The 17,241-nt window shown below is 35.4% G+C and overlaps 1 protein-coding gene across 3 annotated transcripts in view; it reads right to left on the bottom strand.

The window, feature by feature from the left end:
• Positions 1-2,998: 2,998 nt before the first annotated feature.
• nlrc5 (NLR family, CARD domain containing 5) overlaps positions 2,999-17,241 on the bottom strand; it is a 30,220-nt gene continuing 15,977 nt past the window's right edge. For 2 of the 3 annotated variants that reach the window (XM_067390282.1, XM_067390283.1), the window contains exons 21-45: positions 15,861-15,944; positions 15,220-15,303; positions 15,016-15,105; positions 14,827-14,892; positions 14,598-14,681; positions 14,353-14,436; positions 14,148-14,231; positions 10,992-11,078; positions 10,302-10,364; positions 10,136-10,177; positions 9,938-10,021; positions 9,772-9,855; positions 7,825-7,908; positions 7,614-7,697; positions 7,448-7,534; positions 7,236-7,319; positions 7,010-7,114; positions 6,841-6,924; positions 6,472-6,555; positions 6,303-6,386; positions 6,114-6,197; positions 5,048-5,125; positions 4,068-4,151; positions 3,888-3,971; positions 2,999-3,762 (exon numbers count right to left, since the gene is read on the bottom strand). In XM_067390282.1, the coding sequence (XP_067246383.1) occupies positions 3,690-3,762; positions 3,888-3,971; positions 4,068-4,151; positions 5,048-5,125; positions 6,114-6,197; positions 6,303-6,386; positions 6,472-6,555; positions 6,841-6,924; positions 7,010-7,114; positions 7,236-7,319; positions 7,448-7,534; positions 7,614-7,697; positions 7,825-7,908; positions 9,772-9,855; positions 9,938-10,021; positions 10,136-10,177; positions 10,302-10,364; positions 10,992-11,078; positions 14,148-14,231; positions 14,353-14,436; positions 14,598-14,681; positions 14,827-14,892; positions 15,016-15,105; positions 15,220-15,303; positions 15,861-15,944 (2,035 nt within the window). In that variant the 3' untranslated portion in view covers positions 2,999-3,689. Of the gene's footprint in view, positions 3,763-3,887; positions 3,972-4,067; positions 4,152-5,047; positions 5,126-5,312; positions 5,364-6,113; positions 6,198-6,302; positions 6,387-6,471; positions 6,556-6,840; positions 6,925-7,009; positions 7,115-7,235; positions 7,320-7,447; positions 7,535-7,613; positions 7,698-7,824; positions 7,909-9,771; positions 9,856-9,937; positions 10,022-10,135; positions 10,178-10,301; positions 10,365-10,991; positions 11,079-14,147; positions 14,232-14,352; positions 14,437-14,597; positions 14,682-14,826; positions 14,893-15,015; positions 15,106-15,219; positions 15,304-15,860; positions 15,945-17,241 lie in introns of those variants that run through there. The other variant, XR_010895523.1, reaches the window with a different exon arrangement.

Here is a 17,241-nt window from a genome sequence, read left to right as displayed (position 1 = left end):
TGGTTATCAACTACACTTTAGAGAAGGAAAGAAAATATTTTTAAAAAAAAATTCAACATTATTCAAGCATCTGTGTGAATTTGTGTTGCAATTTAAGCATCACCCTTTTGCTCAAAATTGTCAAACCACATCTTCACTTAAAGATTACAAACTGCAACATCCTGTTTACTGTATTGTATGCTAAGGTGTTGAGTCAAGCAGTGGTGAGAAAAAAAAAGTTTATAATGGCTAACTGAGAACAATGTGAATGGAGGTTGTGGCAGTCTATTGTACATTGTGCAGTTAAAAATTCTCCAACAGCACAAAAAAAAAAAAAAAAAAAACACTATTAAGCAAACAGCAACTGGGTCATTGAAGTGCTGCTTTTATGCCTGGATATATTAAGTTGTTCTAAATTACATTAAAAATGCAATCCATATAAAGAAAACTTGCATACACCTCTTCTATGAGGAGCATGTTTTCAGTTTCTGAATTAAAACTTGCATTGATATTTCTTGTGGGGCTTACAGTGACTAGTCAAAAATGTCTAAACTAGTCAAAAATGTAAACAAATGCTAGCATAACTAGACAGTGTTTTATTACCAAGCATTTTTGTTTTAAAATATTAGTAGGTGCAAGGAAAGTAGTGTAGTACTCTATACGTGATGGTTACACAATTAAGACATTTTTAGATTCATTAAATCTAAAGTTTGTAGAAAAACACCAATGTTTCCAAATGTATGTAACCAACAGGATTAGAGTGAATGCAGGTAAACTTTTGGCATTGGGATGGCATTTTTATGTGAATTAATCCTTTAAAGATGACATTTCTAGGAACTTGGCACATGGAACAACTGTATTTTTAAAAGAGTTCTCATTTTTTATCATCTTGGAAACGCTTATATGACGCAATTATCTTAAAATGTTAAGAGTTATCGTTGGTTTTTCAAATGCTTTTGTAAAGGCATAATTGTTATTCGCATTTTTGGCTTGTCCGTTTGTTGTTTATTTAATCATCCACACCGGAACTCTTTAGGCGCATATTACTTCCTTTCAGACGTTAAAATGTAACAAGCCCTGCATGTTTGTGAATGGGAACGATTGCTTCATGAAGTCACTGTGTAACTCAATAATAACTCACCTCTCGAAGCTCTCGCGCAATACGCAACCTACTTTTCTTCAGCCTCTTCTGTCGTTATTTCTAGTGTTGGTGGCAGCAACTCTGCGTTTCAAAAGGATTGTGGGTTGATTGCATTATCCAGCCAAAAAAGATCCCAATACATATATCAAAAGGTAAACGCCGTTAAAGCAGAAGAAAGCGCTTCGCCCTGCTGAAGCGCGTGCAGACTCCAGACTCGCGCGCTCACTGAACCAACAGTTGTGTAGTTTTCACAGCTCTGAACTCCGCCCGTGCCCACATCTGTCATTACCATGAGCTAGTCTCTTCTGAGCTATGCCACCATCGAAAAAGGTTAAAAAGGGACGAGGAGAAGAAAAGAAATTAAAGTAACACACTTGTGTTTTACATTTGTGCCTGTCGTATCTTGGATGTATTTTGCTTAAGAGCGCGGAAATGCGCGCGGATTTTTCTGAAGAACTTGTGAGGAAAACTTGTATTTTATAGAAAATAAATCAAACACGTGTATTTCATTCTACCCAATTTCATCAGTATCATTCTGGCAATAATGTTTAAAATAATTATATAACAAAAAATCAAAGGCAGTGCCAGAGACCATTGTAGGAAAATATTTGACATTGATTCTTTGAATCGATTTGCTCGTCATTGTCATCATCGTTGACAGCTATAAAAACTGGACGCCTGGATGCAAAACGTTTTTTCTTGATTATGTTGTTGCACATTAAATCATGCAATCATAGTGACTGGCATGTGTTATTTAAATCCAGGTGAACAGTATTTCCTCATTCAAGTGACTTGCGGTCCACATCCTTACCATATTTACTAGTGTTGCTTTACTGCCATCTAGCAGTAATACTGCAGTATGCAAAAAAGTTTGAACAGGACCCAATTTTAAAATATTCCCTCTGACAAATCAGATTACCTGGCTGCCATTTTGAAATATAATAATAGTAATAATAACAACAACAATTTAAGACACTTATTAACTCACTGCATTGGACATGGACATTACATATTATGTCTCTCTATCGGCTATCTTGCTATTTTGAGATCTGATTAAAGAGTTCACCCCAAAATGAAAATAATTTAATTTATTACTCACCCTCATGTCGTTCTTCTACACCCCTAACACCTTCGTTCATCTTCGGAACACAAATCAAGATATTTTTAATGAAATCCGATGAATCAGTGAGGACTGCATTGAGAGCGAAGCCACTGAACCTCTCAAGATCCATAATGGTACTAAAACATATTTTAAACACTTCATGTGACTACATTGGTTCTACCTTAATATTATAAAGTGAGTCGAGAATACTCTTCACCAAAAAACCCCAAAATAACGACTTTTCAATAATATCTAGAGATGGCTGATTTCAAAACACTGCTTCTGAGCTTTATGAATCTTTTGTTTAGAATTAGTGATTCGGATCTCCTATCAAAAGGCTAAACTGATGAAATCACGTGACTTTGGCGCTCCGAACCACTGATTAGATTCGTAAAGCTCCGAAGCAGTGTTTTGAAAATGGCCATCACTAGATATTGTTGAAAAGTAATTTTTTAATTTTTTTGGCACACAAAAAGTATTCGTTTTAGTATATTAAGTTAGAACCACTGAACTCACATGAACTGTTTTAAATGTTTTTAGTACCTTTATGGATCTTGAGAGGTTCAGTGGCTTTGCTCTCAATAGAGGCCTCACTGAGCCATCGGATTTCATCAAAAATATCTTAATTTGTGTTCCGAAGATGAACGAAGGTCTTACGGGTGTAGAACAACATGAGGGTGAGTAATTAATGACATTATTTTCATTTTTGGGTGAACTAACCCTTTAAATAACAGAATAACTATTGTCCAAAACATGAATTTTATGATGAACCACCTTTATTTATACTATTTCAGTTAAAAAAATGTAAAAAAAAAAATTAGGATCAGTGCAACTACTAGAGAGGATGGTTGTGCGTTTACCAGTGACACAAGCACTGAGCAATTTCATCAAGTTGAGTCAAGCACTTTACAAATAACAAAAAAAAATTTCAATAGACAAATGTTGAACAGATCAAGTAAAATACAGACATAAATACGCAATTTAAAGGAGAACACAACATGGTGGAGTCCAGGGTGGATCAATGCATGAATGCCCCTAATGGAGGACTGGGCTCTGAGCTTCAAGATATCTTAGTTTGATGTAACAGCAAAGAGCATGACTGTGCTGAACTTTACAAGAGAGCTGCCTGCTTCACTGTGCTACAACTAGCTAATTAGTCACATTTTAATTGTTTCTAATTGTTGCAATTTAGAAAAGCTCAAAATGTAAATCTCTAAAAAAAAACGTAATTGTGCTTTTTTTTTTTTTTTTTTTGCCACAGCATAGTTTTTTCTTTACTGACCAGAGCCTATTGTTTGCATTAGGTGGACATGAATGAATCCAGTCCCTGAACAGCTGTTAAGTGTGTTGTTTGGTGCAATGAATTGTTCTAATGAGGTAATGTGTTCCCCAATTAAATAACTTAATGTTAAAACTCTAATAGCACTACACCAATATTATATACAAACGAATTAAAAGAACAAGTGATTAAACTGATGAAAAGTTCAGCCTCTGATCTTGTAGATTCTCAGCATCTTTGGCAATTGGGTTCCTCCAGAGTCTGTATGAAGTGACAAATTCAGAGAATTTTCCATTGAATGTGCATGTCAAGCAGTTCTACTAGTTGATTCTTATTTATTACGAAAACTAGAATTGTCCAATCAAGAGTGTATATGCAAGTCATACCTTATTACTTCAGTGGAGGGGCATGATGGGAGGCATTTGGCTATTGCTGTTGCTCCTGCCGTGGTTATTTTATTGGCCTCCAGGCTGCAATAATTAGTTTCAATAACATCAGTATACTGTAAATCCAACATGTAATCAAACAAAAAGTTTAACCTTCACTGCAAGCACCCAGGTACTTACTCGAGTCTTTTCAGATTTGTACACAGGGGCAGAATTTCAGCCAGTGCGAATGCAAGACTGTCGCCACATCCATTCCATGACAAGCTGAAAAAGACAAAGACTTTATAAACTAAGGGCAGTTTTTAGAAAAACATACAGGGACCAGAACAATTTAAAGGATTAGTTCACATTACCCAAACATTTACTCACCCCTCAAGCTTTCCTAGGTGTATATGACTTTCTTCTTTCTGATGAACACAATCAGAGTTATATTAATAAATATCCTGACGCATCTGAGCTTTATAATGGCAGTGAACAGGACCAACGAATATGAGCTGAAGAAACTGCATCCATCCATTATAAACGTTCTCCACACGGCCCCGGGGGGTTAATAAAGGCCTTCTGAAGTGAAGCGATGCGTTTGTGTAAGAAAAATATTCATATTTCACAAGTTATAAAGTCAAATATCTAGCTTCCACCAGATATAGTCTTCCGTATTCAACTTACGAAAGTAAATTTTGTAAGTTGAATACGGAAGCCGTAGGACGTAATGTACACATTTTTAACTGTGAGAGGCATTACACTTTCTTCGTAAGTTGAAGGCAGTCTGGTGGAAGGTAGATATTTGACTTTATAACTTGTTAAATATAGATATTTTTCTTACACAAACACATCGCTTCTCTTTTGAAGGCCTTTATTAACCCCCCGGAACCGTGTGGAGTATGTTTATGATTGATGGAGACACTTTCTTGAGCTTCATACTCGTTGGTCCCATTCACTGCCATTATAAAGCTAGGATGCATCAGGATATTTATTAATATAACTCCAATCTGTGTTCATCAGAAAGAAGAATGTCATATACACCTAGGATGGCTTGAGGGTGAGTAAAGCTTGGGGTAATTTTCATTTTAAAGTGAACTAATCCTTTAATGTGTGGGTCCATCCATGCATTTATGAGTCAAACTACAGCATTTAAAGAAGTCTGAAATATCTCATCCCACCTGACATCTTCTATGGATGGACAGTATTTGAGGGATGATGCCACACCAACCAGATCTGAACTCCCAATTGAAGTCAAACTGAGAGACAAGTAGTAAGTAAGTAAGTCACTTATACTCACCAAAGCTGCATTTATTTAAATAAAAATACATTAATATATGTGAAATATTGTTTATAACTGTTTTCTATTTTAATATATATTTTTATGTAAATTGTAAAATGTCATTTATTCCTGTGACGGCAAAGCTGAATTTTCAGCGTAATTACTTCAGTCTTTAGTGTCACATGATCCTTCAGAAATGATTCTAATATGCTGATCTGATGAATAGAAATTTAAAAAGAAATGAATTTATTTGAAATAGAAATCCTTTGTAACACTGTAAATGTCTTTATTGTCACTTTTGATCAACTTAATGCATCCTTGCTGAATAAAAGTATGAATTAAAACGATGTAAATTTGTTTAAATGCACAATATGTAAGATTTTTTAATTTAAATACCAAAAAACCACTAGAACAATGTTAAATATATTTTGTTGACTTGTGTACTTACATTAACCCTAAAATGTTTAAATCCCGAGAAATCAGCCATTTTAACCAGGACACGGACTGAGTTACTGCATCGCCTGTCAATGACGTCATATGCGCATCACCCTCGATTTCCAATTTTACTAATATCGATCTAGATTACTGCATACGCAATGAAAAGAGCAGAAGCGGCCGACTGCAGCAAAAGCATAATAAAAGCTCTGCTGAACTTGAAATCGGTGTGCATCGCAAGTTTCTATCATTAGCATTCGCTCCAGCAGTCTCGTCCCGCTTCCACGGATCTCGACCCTTCCAGCTTCATACCACCGTAACGATAGTAAAACTTAAATACATTAACTCATCCATGAACATGATTTCTATCCAAGTTCGTCAGTTTCCTTTCCATCAAGCTACGCCTTTGTTTTGATTAAGCGACCTCTAGTGGTGAAAAATTACATATTGTGCCTTTAAAGAAGAAACTTTTGAACAAACCCATACATTCTGGTCATATAGTTGGCTCTATAATGTATTTAGTGTCTTACTGTAGTATTTTCAGTGCCTTCATGCTCATGAGACCTTCACAAAGAGCCTTGGATCCTTGTGGGTCAAAATGATTCTCTGACAAACTAAAAAAAAATAAATTTCCATCATTGACATCTTTTTAAAGCAACAGTTTCGTCTAAAATAAAAATTCTGTCATTATTTATTATGTAGACCACAACATGACTTACTTGAGTTCTGAAAGCCGAGGCAGTAATGGAAGGACTTGAGATAGTTTAGCAGCACTGGCCTGACCAAGCTGGTTTTTGGACAGCCTGTGAAAACAAAATAATGAAGAATAGTCAGCTACTGATTTTGCACGTAATATCACGCATTAATTAAAAAAAGTAAATGCTTTACTGTAGTTTCTGAAGATTTCTGCAATGGGATAGAGCCGTCAGTAGCTTCTCTCCAGCCTGGTCAGTCATACTGTTGTCTGACAGACTGCAAAAATGAAATCACAAATGTCTTGTATGTTAATACTTTTTAAAATGTAAAGCATCTGATGCATCCTTGCTGAAAAAAAGTATTCATTTCTTTACAAAAAAAAATATCTTACTGACCAGAAACTTTTGAACATTAGTGTACATTTTAAATAAACCTTAACAAGTTGGTTTATATTTCCATCATATTTAATTGTCTCCACTAGAGGGCGCTCTATCAAAAGCTATATAAATTGTTCTCTCATGTAAAAGAATAACCTGAATCTCAAAGTTGCAGTTGCCATACCTTAGTTTCAGTAGCTCGGTCCATGAAGGAATGTATTTCACAAGCTCACAAGTGCCACCATCTCCCATTCGCCAACTTTCCAACCTGTAAATAGCATAAAAAATGTTTACATATAACCAAATGCTGTTAGCATTTGTGTACTTGTGCTTTTAAGGACCACAATACTTACTCAATCTCTTCCATCTGTCTAAAGCCCTTAAAAGCGGCAAGAAGACAGAGTATGCCAGTGCCATTCACAAATGTCTCTGATGTCACCACTCTTATGTTGTTCAAGCTAAGGAGAGCAAACAACCACATTAGACATGAATTAAAAGGATGGGCTTCTGGGAGAGTATATCTGCTTACTGAGTGTTTGCTAAATCTATAATGAAGACTACAGGGAGTACGAGCCTTACCTGAGCCTCCGAAGGGAGGCCAAACGGCTGAAGCCTTGCTCTAGGATCTTTATACCCTCCTCATCAAGCACTACAGAGTCCATTCTATAATTGAAAACATAGTATTAAATATGGTATATCCTGTCAATGACTGTGAATGTATTACAAACTAGCCACATTTCTTAAATTCAAGAGTGTAGTGTTTGAAAAGCTAACACTACAACATATATTACCGTATCTCTGCCAGTGAGAGACACTGCACCAGACCTCTGACCAGGTCACGCCCTCGAGCTGTCGTCCAACCAGAGCACTGGGACAAACTGGACAAAAAGATATCAGCCAATCAGCAATGTTGCACTCTGTTGCGATGAGAAATAATGAAGAAATTCAGGCACTTACTTGAATGACTTTAGATTTGGCACATTTTGAAGAGCTCTCCCAAATATTTTAGCTCCACGGTCACCCAAAACAAGCTGGGACAAACTAAAAGACATATAGGATGGAAAATGTAAATAAGCTCACATAATGAAATTACACATACTTTTCCTTATAAAGACCTTTTTTCCTGTGCAAAATTAAACTTGTATAAAAGAGTAGTAAGATAACACACCTCAGACTCTCAAATTTTAGGGTGTTTGGTAATGCTTCAGCAAGAGCTTCCAAATCCTCCTCAGCTGCTCCTTTCAAATCAAGACTGTAAAGTATACAGTATTTATTATATATATAAAAAAAAATCTTATTTTATGTAAAATTACATAAAATGTTTTAAAGCATGACCATCTAAACAAAGAGTAAATTAATTCTAAACGTTTTTAATATTTATATGACCGTTTTCACAGACAAAATGTATTTTTGAGCCGTCTTAAAGGGATAATTCACTCAAAAATGAAGATTTTGTCATCATTTACTCACCCTCAAGTTGTTCCAAAACTAAGTTTCTTTTTTCTGTTTAACACAAAATAAGTTTGGTGATGGTAGTCATTGTCTCTTTTTTCTACTATGGAAGTCAATGGCTACTGTCAACTGTCTGGCTACCATCATTCTTCAAGATATCTTTTGTGTTCAACCGAAGAAAGAAATTCTTACAGGTTTGGAACAGCTTGAGGGTGAGTAAATGATGACAGAATATTCATTTTTGGGTGAATTATACCTTTAACTGAAAACAACTTGTACTGACATATCTTAAAGTCCCCCTTTAGTCAATAATTTTATCCTTTAAAATTCATTTTTGATCACCAAAATGACATTTAAAGTTTTTTCCTGTGAAAAAAATTTCTTTATGCCTTAAAATAGCTTGAATGTAACTCTACACCCTTGCCTCATTTAATATTTGCGGAATTTTCAAATTAGCCCCGCCTCCACTCGCTCGCGCCAGCTCAGAGATCCACTCGGTCAACTTACTGACGTAAACGCTGCACAATGGTATTGCTTTTTACAACATCGGACACGTAATGTTAATTAATATGATAAGCCTTTTGTTTGACTATGTTATCAAACAGCTTATAATGTGCTGCAAATGTTACACAAACCATGTTCCCGTTTGCCATGTCAGAGTCAGACAGCTGCCTTCTAACAATCAGTATCCTCACAAACGCTTTGAACAACTCAGAACGTCAGTGGATAAAGGCATATAGTTCATCATAACACCATAATATACATCTCATACACCCACCATATTTGCTAAATCTACACGATTTTTCATATCAACAGAAAAATGTAAAAAATACTCAGCAATGGTGGTGACATGAATTTGCACATGGTTTGTCTTAAAGCATATTAAAAACACCAGACAGACATATAAACATCATTAAAAAACTTGATTTTCACCAAAGGGGGTCTTTAAAATATGTCAGTGCCATTGTTTTGTCTCAGGATGCATTGTAATGTTTTTTTTTTCTCTAAGGCATTTTTATAAAAGATACTTTAGTCATAATCCTGGCTTAATCTAAGCCTTGTCTGTAAAACCAGGCCATAGTGTGTCATGTTTTAGTTTTAGGTTTGTTCTGTTTAGTCATTGGCTCATTTTTTGATTAACTCCTGGTGTTCCTTGTTATGTTACAAGTCCATGTGTATTTATACCCCTCATGTTCTTGATCTGGCTTTCTGTAACATATTCACTGGAGGTAAGTTTATTGATTTGATAACAAAATACATAACTAAAAACTTGACTAGAAAAGAAACATGAACATATACTTAAACATGGACTTGAACATGAACACAGACTCACCTAACAACAGGTTACAAAGAACAATGTAACACAAGGAACATAAATACACATGTACTAATCACATAATGAACACCCTGAAAGTAATAAAACAATGACTAAACAGAACAGAGAAACACATGACTAGAATAAAACAATGCAAAATGAAAGACATGGAAACTAAAACGAGATTCACAAACTCAAAAACAAAATGTGACAGTGTGAAAATTATTTCTATTTAAAAAAATAATAATAATAAAACTGTCCATCAGTTGTGGCATCATTTCTACCACACCCATACATATAAAATAAAGATTGCTATCTGTTTATTGTGCTTAGTTATGAAACACTTACGTGAGATTCCTGAGATTCGATAAGGATGGAATGACTGCAGAAAAAAACTCTGTGACTTTTCTGTCCACTTTCAGCTGAGAGAACCTGGATACAAAATGAAGTTAGATTCAAAGTAAGAAAAATAGACATAATACACCAAAATCAGCATAAACTCTCATTGACATACTTTAAATCCTGCAAGCCATGACATTTCTGGATGGGAAGTGTCAGAGGAACGAGATGCTGTCCTTCTATGTCACAGCCATCAAAGCTAAAGAATGTGACAAAAGTGATTTTGTACATCAAATGCACAGAATATCATGTTAAAATACAAGTTAAGAAAAATGCACAACCTTACAAGCAAACAAAAAAAAAAAACACACACCTGATGGATTGAAGAGCAGGTGAGAAATTTTCAGGATGAGCGCTATCAGACAGAAAAGGGTCAAATTAACTTTGCATAGGTAATATTGTAAACCATTCTTATACACAATATTTATAGTACTCCAGACTCTAGGAGCATAAAAATTATAGCGAGTTATGAAACTTACATAGAGATGGAGCTGGGACTGGAATTGTCCTGTGTAATGATGTTTATGGAACCACGGCTGACCCTGCAAATGTTTGGTAAAAGATGTTTTTTAATCTCCTTGGGATGTTTCATAAGCAATATTTTGCACTAAAATTTTTACATTATCACTTAAGAATACATTATTAAGTTAGGATCACTTGCAAATGGATATACTGTGCGTAAATAAAAATGAGTTGTGTTATTGAACAGGAATGTGTGAGTGGATTGAAGTAGGATGAAATTAGGGTCACATTGCCACACAGGAAACCATTCAGTAACCCACCCACAACCCACACACAGTCATTGCTTTAAGAGGAAAAATAAAAGGGAGGGTGTGGTATGCATGGAAAAGGTAAAAATTGAAAAGTTCCGGTACTGCGTACCGATGTGTACCGGCCCACTTCAAGCACTGCACACAGTTAAATAAACAGACACATTTTGGTTAACTCGAGTAATTTTGAACAATTCAACAGGTGGACTGTTAATAATATTAATACCGCTTTGTCTCTTTCACTACTTTTGCAGTTTTATATATATCACATATTAATACATACTATGTGGTGTGCTTACAAGGTTGTGAAAATTGGTACATGTTGTCATAAAGGCCATAAAGTTATCAGTGGTCACATGATGTGTGTGTGGCTTGTAGGGTACTGCTTCAGAACTGCACCTGATTTCTCTGATGTGTGGCTGCAGATTGAGGCATTTGGCAATTAGACTGATAACAGCATTTCCTGTCAGCCATGGCTCTTCAATCCTAATGAAATGATTCCAAACATCATTATCCTCACATTGTATCTGCTCTATAAAAATAGAAACTAATCACAGAAATAAACTTTTGTTGTTTCTAAATGCATTTTTAGCTCTTTGAACGTTTGTAAAATAAACTCTTAAAACAATTTTCACACATTCACAAGTTTGTGTACTAACAATGTCCAACAGAGTATATACATGTATCACAGGAAAATTCTGACATTTGTTTCCCACACATCCACCAAAATTTCCCTCACGTCTCAAATCATGTTTTGTGTTTCACATTCTATGGTGGGATAAATTACATTTGTCTTGCTTCAGCTAATTTCATAGCTAGCATTTTATATATGATAAATACACACAATTACATTCTATGTTCACACTTTTTATCTAATTTGAGAAAATTACAGCCTCATTGGAAATGACATGCAAAACATTCTGTAAGAGAAACAAAACTTGATTTTTGCTTTGTATTCTATGTCTCATATTTCATATCAATAAATACTGAAATGGTTTATATTTGTTACACTATTTGTTTAATAGTTTTAGAGGTTTTTTAATATTTATATTTTTAAAGTGAAAGTCTGGGTTTGGGACAGGGGTAAAATATAAAAATCTATAAAGAGATATATATTATTAAATGTTTTATAAAACGGATAGCTCCTGTCCTTGATTCTGATTGGTCATTAGCGGTGTTTAAACACAGCTATGACCGCTTTACCAACGGTTCTGTGTATCACTACACAACACCCTTAGCAACCACTCTTAGCAACGTAAACTGTATGTTCTCAGTTGATATTGTTCATTGAAGCTTACTGTATTATGTAAAGGGTATTGTGAGAAAGAGATCGAGTGAGCGAGTTTATTACCTGCATTCAGATTTAGCATTTCCCTTTACAGGGTTCCTACACATTTTCCATTTCAAAATTCCATACTTTTCCATACTCAAATTTCCAGACCTCCTTCCAAACGATTTCTGCCATTGGTGAGCCTCGGTCTCCTTTTCTATGTTTTTTGGCGCACCAAAAATATTCTCGCCGCTTTATAATATTAATATTGAACCACTGTACTCACATGAACTGATTAATGGATCTTGACAGAGGAAATGTCACTGCTTCATGTTTGTAGTCCGGGTCCTACAGTCTTTTAGTGATTTTTAAATTAGTGTTTGATTGTTGAAATAAAGTTTTGTATTTAGTATTCATGTCTAGGCCCTTCTCTTCTTAAAAACCACGTACCTGTGTAACTTTTGCTGGGGATAAAATCTACAAGTAGCCTACTAATATATTCCGTTTAACAAGTTGGCATGACTTAGTTTGTTTCCCTTTCCGGCCATACCACTCGCTACATAGGCGTGAATATTTAATTTGTCTATTAATTCGATACATTTCCTTTATAGAGATCCTTCTGTGATTTATCCATCTGCTCTGTTCTCGACATTATATGTATCATATATTATCATATATACATATAATATATGAAACATTATATGTTTCATATATTATATGATCAAAGTATTTTTATAGAGTAGCCTACGAGTATGAGTAGCACAAGCAGTTTCCGTAATATTTTAGAAATTCGTAACTCTATAAACATATTTGCAAAGTGAAGAGAGGTGAAAAAGGTGACATGTAGAAAGTAGATAGTTGTAGGGGGTCTGGGGGCATCCTCCCCCAGGAGAAGATTTTTGTGATTTTAACATGTAAAGGAAGCATTCTGGTGCACTCTGAAAAGAAAATAAATGGAAAAAACAACATTTGCTTCAAGTAAAAAATAAAAAATAAAACATTTTGGCACCGGGGCTGAGCATTGAGAAAATTTCACAATCGAATGCGATTTTGATTCAGAAGCTTGCGATTTGATTTTGATTTGATTACCTTTGATTCAGTATTGATTAATTTGGGCCTATCAGGTACAGTACATGGCAAATTTCCTCAAAGAAAAAAATCTCTCAACTAATGCTGTAAACAATACAGGGAACCACAGCTGGTACGTCATTATAATATTAGGTTAAATTGATAGTAAGTTACTTACATATAGGCTAACTTACACATAAGGAAGTTTTTATTATAACGTTATAATAAAAGTGACAATTATTTTTCTACTCTTTTTATGTAGGCCTAAACATTTAAATGGTGACTGTCATAAAACATGTTAAGTACAAATACAATGAATATGTAATAGCCTATAGAGCATATATTTAGCAAAATGCTCCTCTCAAAGTTCATTTTTGTAGCTAAATGATGAGTTATTGTATAAAGATCGTGACTAACTCCAGTCTATGGAAAAATAGTAACCCCATTTGCAATTCTTATGAGAATCTTGTGTCACACAGTCACTCACCCCGAAAAAATAACTCTTCGGATGTAAACGATTCACATAAATGATGTATTTTGATTCAAAACTGCTAATTTCGCCACAAAGTGACTAGTTTGCAGGTATAATAAATTAGAAAACTGAATAGAGGCAATAGTCTGGAAACACAAATATTTTTCCATACTTTTCCAGACCTGGAAAAAACTCAAATCAAATTCCATACTTTTCCATACTTTTCCAAACCGCGTAGGAACCCTGCCTTTAGGTCAGTCCTATGTTCATAATAAAAAATCTGTTTAATTGTCCAATGTATTATCTTGTCCTTTTAACAGTTAAGGGGTTTTCCCGTGACTGACAGCGCTAATCAAAGCATTTGTCAGTTGCGTCTTGTTCTTGTTCACAACAATTCAGTCTTTTCAATGTAAAAGTCTTTGCTACTGACTGACACGCTCATAAAGACAGTCTTTGCCGCCATCTAATGGCGTAATAATGTAACAATTTTTTCCGGTGGAAGAAAGTCTTTTAGTGATTTTACTTAATGAAAGTTGCATTGTTACATATTTTTGGCTTTAATATTTGTATTGTGTGGTAACTGTTTTATAAAAGCAATAAGGTACTCGAGGCTAGTGCTGTATCGTGAATAAATCACATCTGAAGGGGTTGCTCCACTTAGCGTAGCACAGCCTCTCCCTATAAAAAATGCCAGAAGTTAAAGAAACACCCTTAAATAAACAGATTTTTTTTTTTCTGTTCTTACCTGATGTCTCTGTGTTGGTGACAGCTACTGAACTGTTTGACAAAATACTCTATTTGCTCAGAAACCAGACCGTTATTTCTTAATCTGAGAGGAATAGAAAAATGTTAATATGCCAACTATCCAAAAATCCATGCAACTGTTGAAAGAGATGTCATAAACAAATGTCATCATTTATCTGTAAGATCAATCCTTATAAAAATCTTACTTCACAGTATGGATTCTGGAGAGCTTAGCCAGGCTGTCCAGTAAAAAGTAAAGGCCTTGACTCTGCAGTGAATTAGAAAAGAATCTAAAGAAAGAGAGGAACAATAAACATTTTTAACACCAATGGATCTATAAGATACAGCATTTTTCTGTGAGGACAGTAGGCCTACTGAGTTTTACAAGTTATGAAGTGTGCACAAAACACTTATATTGTACATAGTAATGTAACTCTGGTGAAATACTCACTCTAATGTAAGTAGTCTAGGGCATCTGTTCAGGATTTCCACAAGCTTCTTCAAATGTGTGCCCTCAAATCTGCACTCCCTTAACCTGTATGTCAAGACAACTATAAGAGGAAGCTCAACAACAAAAAAAACACTTTCACTTTTGACTTAAGTGAATGAATCATATTATCTGCGTGACTATTTGATTGCGTGTTGACTGTGATGCCTCACATGCATTTTGGGGAAATTACCTAAGAGTCTTGCCGTTGACATGTTCCTGCACAAAATGAATCAAAGACTGATCTTCCACTCCAAGACTAAAGATGAGAAAAGCATATACATTAGCTAACAAACCTCACTAATGTTTTTTGAGAATAACTGAAAATAAAAAAAAAGAACATTTTCTGTGAACCGATTGAAGTGTTAGTTTTATCCATTACCTGACTTCAACAGCAACAACTTTTTCGCAGGTATTCATTGAGTTGACCAGATCCAGCGCACCTACTTGAGTCATTTGGTTGCCACTGAGACTGTAAAGGAGAACAATAAGTAAACTTTATAAGGTAAATTATTTTAGAATGTCAATTACAAGCAAACTTGAAATAAAAAATGTCAGTGAAGACAGGCTGCGACTAAACTCTTACCTCACAGAGCTTGAAATCTTTAGTTTGGGCAAATAGTCAACAAAACATTTCACCCCTTCATCTCGGAGAAGGTTGTGAGACAAGCTACAATTGAGAAAGAAAAAAAAAAACTCTTTGTGATTACACCACATTAAAATGTACCAAATACAAAGTTCTGTCATGAAACTCTAGATGGCGCAGGCTAATAGGTCCTTTAACTCAACCTTCTCGTAATCACATCATTATCTATAGGGCACGGCTGATTGGTTCGTGCTGTATCAGTGGCCAATGAGCTCACATGCTCAACCTTTAAATACTTGGGTAGCATTGGCCTTAGCAGTGGAGCGTGCTTTCAGAAACCCTTCATCTTCCCCAGCTCCACCTGTATAGATCTGCTACGGGTAATTCATGTATGCTATATTGTACAGCAGCACATGTCTTTCTTGCTCACAGCAGCATGTCGTGTATGTATTGGCAGTAGCAGCAATAATCAACAGCAGTAGCAGCAATAAAAGCAGCAGCAGCGTAACAGATCTATTCCGCCAAGACCAAATATATCAACATTGTCATACCCATTACCATGCCGAACATTCAGAGAGTTGACATGACAGAACTTCTATTAAGATGAGAAAACGGGAGTAAAACAACAGAGGAATACTTACACCAGTTCAGATAGGTGAGGACAGTTCTCCAGTATACTTGAGAGCTTCTCAACATTGGCTTTGCTCAGTTTATACTCTGTGAGCCTGTTAACATTACAGAGAGAGTCAAAACTCCCTGTTTCCAAAGGCGCCAGGGCCATAAAATAAACTGATAATTTATTACAGTGGTTCAGCATTCAGCATAACAGCATTCAGTTTAAGATGCATTGCATCAAAAGCAGTGTTATTTTAATATTATTTATATCCCAGACAGCAACAGTGTGGGCCAGATCCGGCCCACCTCTGGTATATGTGGATTACACGCGGACCAGATGTAGGTCAGATCTGGGCCGACACTATGTTGCTGTCAGGGATTGTTGTATTATATCAAGAAAATGCAATTACCCTGCCTCCTTGTTTAGATTTTGGATGTCTGTTGCTACACAGTTGGCCAATGTATTAAATATTAGGCAATGCTTACAATATTATTATTTATTTTTCTTATTGTATTATTTTGTAATGCCATAGATGTACAGTTATTGTTAGATATGTGTGTGTGTTACATGGGGAAGTTCTTTAAAAAAAAAAAAGTGTCTCAATGGAACTGTCTAAACCAAATTTATGCAGTTGTGGCCTAATTGTTATAGAGTCGGACTTGTAAACCGAAGGTGCAGAACTGGACTGCTAGCACACAGAAGTGTGTGCGGTTCTATGTGTGTGTGCTCAAGGATAGAGAACTGTGGTTCTACTCCTAGAGCCTTATGAGGACATCAGCCATCTTAGCTGAGTTTACTGGAGTTCAAGGACACAAAAGCCAGACAGCTTGTACCTGCGAGGTCTTGAGAAGGATCTGGGAAATTTTGGGAAAGTTACAACGTACGTCAATCAAGAAGATAACCTAATGTCTGTGATAAACAACACGAGTATAAGAGACTGATGAGTTGATTGCCTCATCGGATACTGAAACGTCAGTACCCCCGACGCCTAGAAGCCCAGAGCTGGGGACAAGAAACCCCAATCTGAAGATGGGAAGCACAGAGCTGACTACACCTTTGATTCAAAAGAGTGATTATTGTATTTTAAACCTTAATGATGAAATTTTATTTGCTTTTAAATTTTTGTTTATTATAAAAAGAAAAGTAACCAATTAAAAGAAATGTAACTGATTACGAAAGCTGCCTACCTTGGCTTGATTTATAGTGTTTTAAGACTTTGAACAAGAACGTACCACAGAGCAGACAAACTGTAAGTAATTTTAAATGCTTATAATTTAGGCCAGACTCGACTAACTTTACCTAACCTGAGAATAATAATTAATAAAGTTAAAGGTGTTCCGAACAAAATACACACCACAAAACAATATACTATTATAGTTTAATTTATATTTTCAAATCACTTTTGT

Source organism: Chanodichthys erythropterus, chromosome 7, assembly GCF_024489055.1.
Source record: "Chanodichthys erythropterus isolate Z2021 chromosome 7, ASM2448905v1, whole genome shotgun sequence".
In the NCBI taxonomy this organism is placed as follows: Eukaryota; Metazoa; Chordata; class Actinopteri; order Cypriniformes; family Xenocyprididae; genus Chanodichthys; species Chanodichthys erythropterus.
This window is presented reverse-complemented; position numbering and strand designations above follow the sequence as displayed.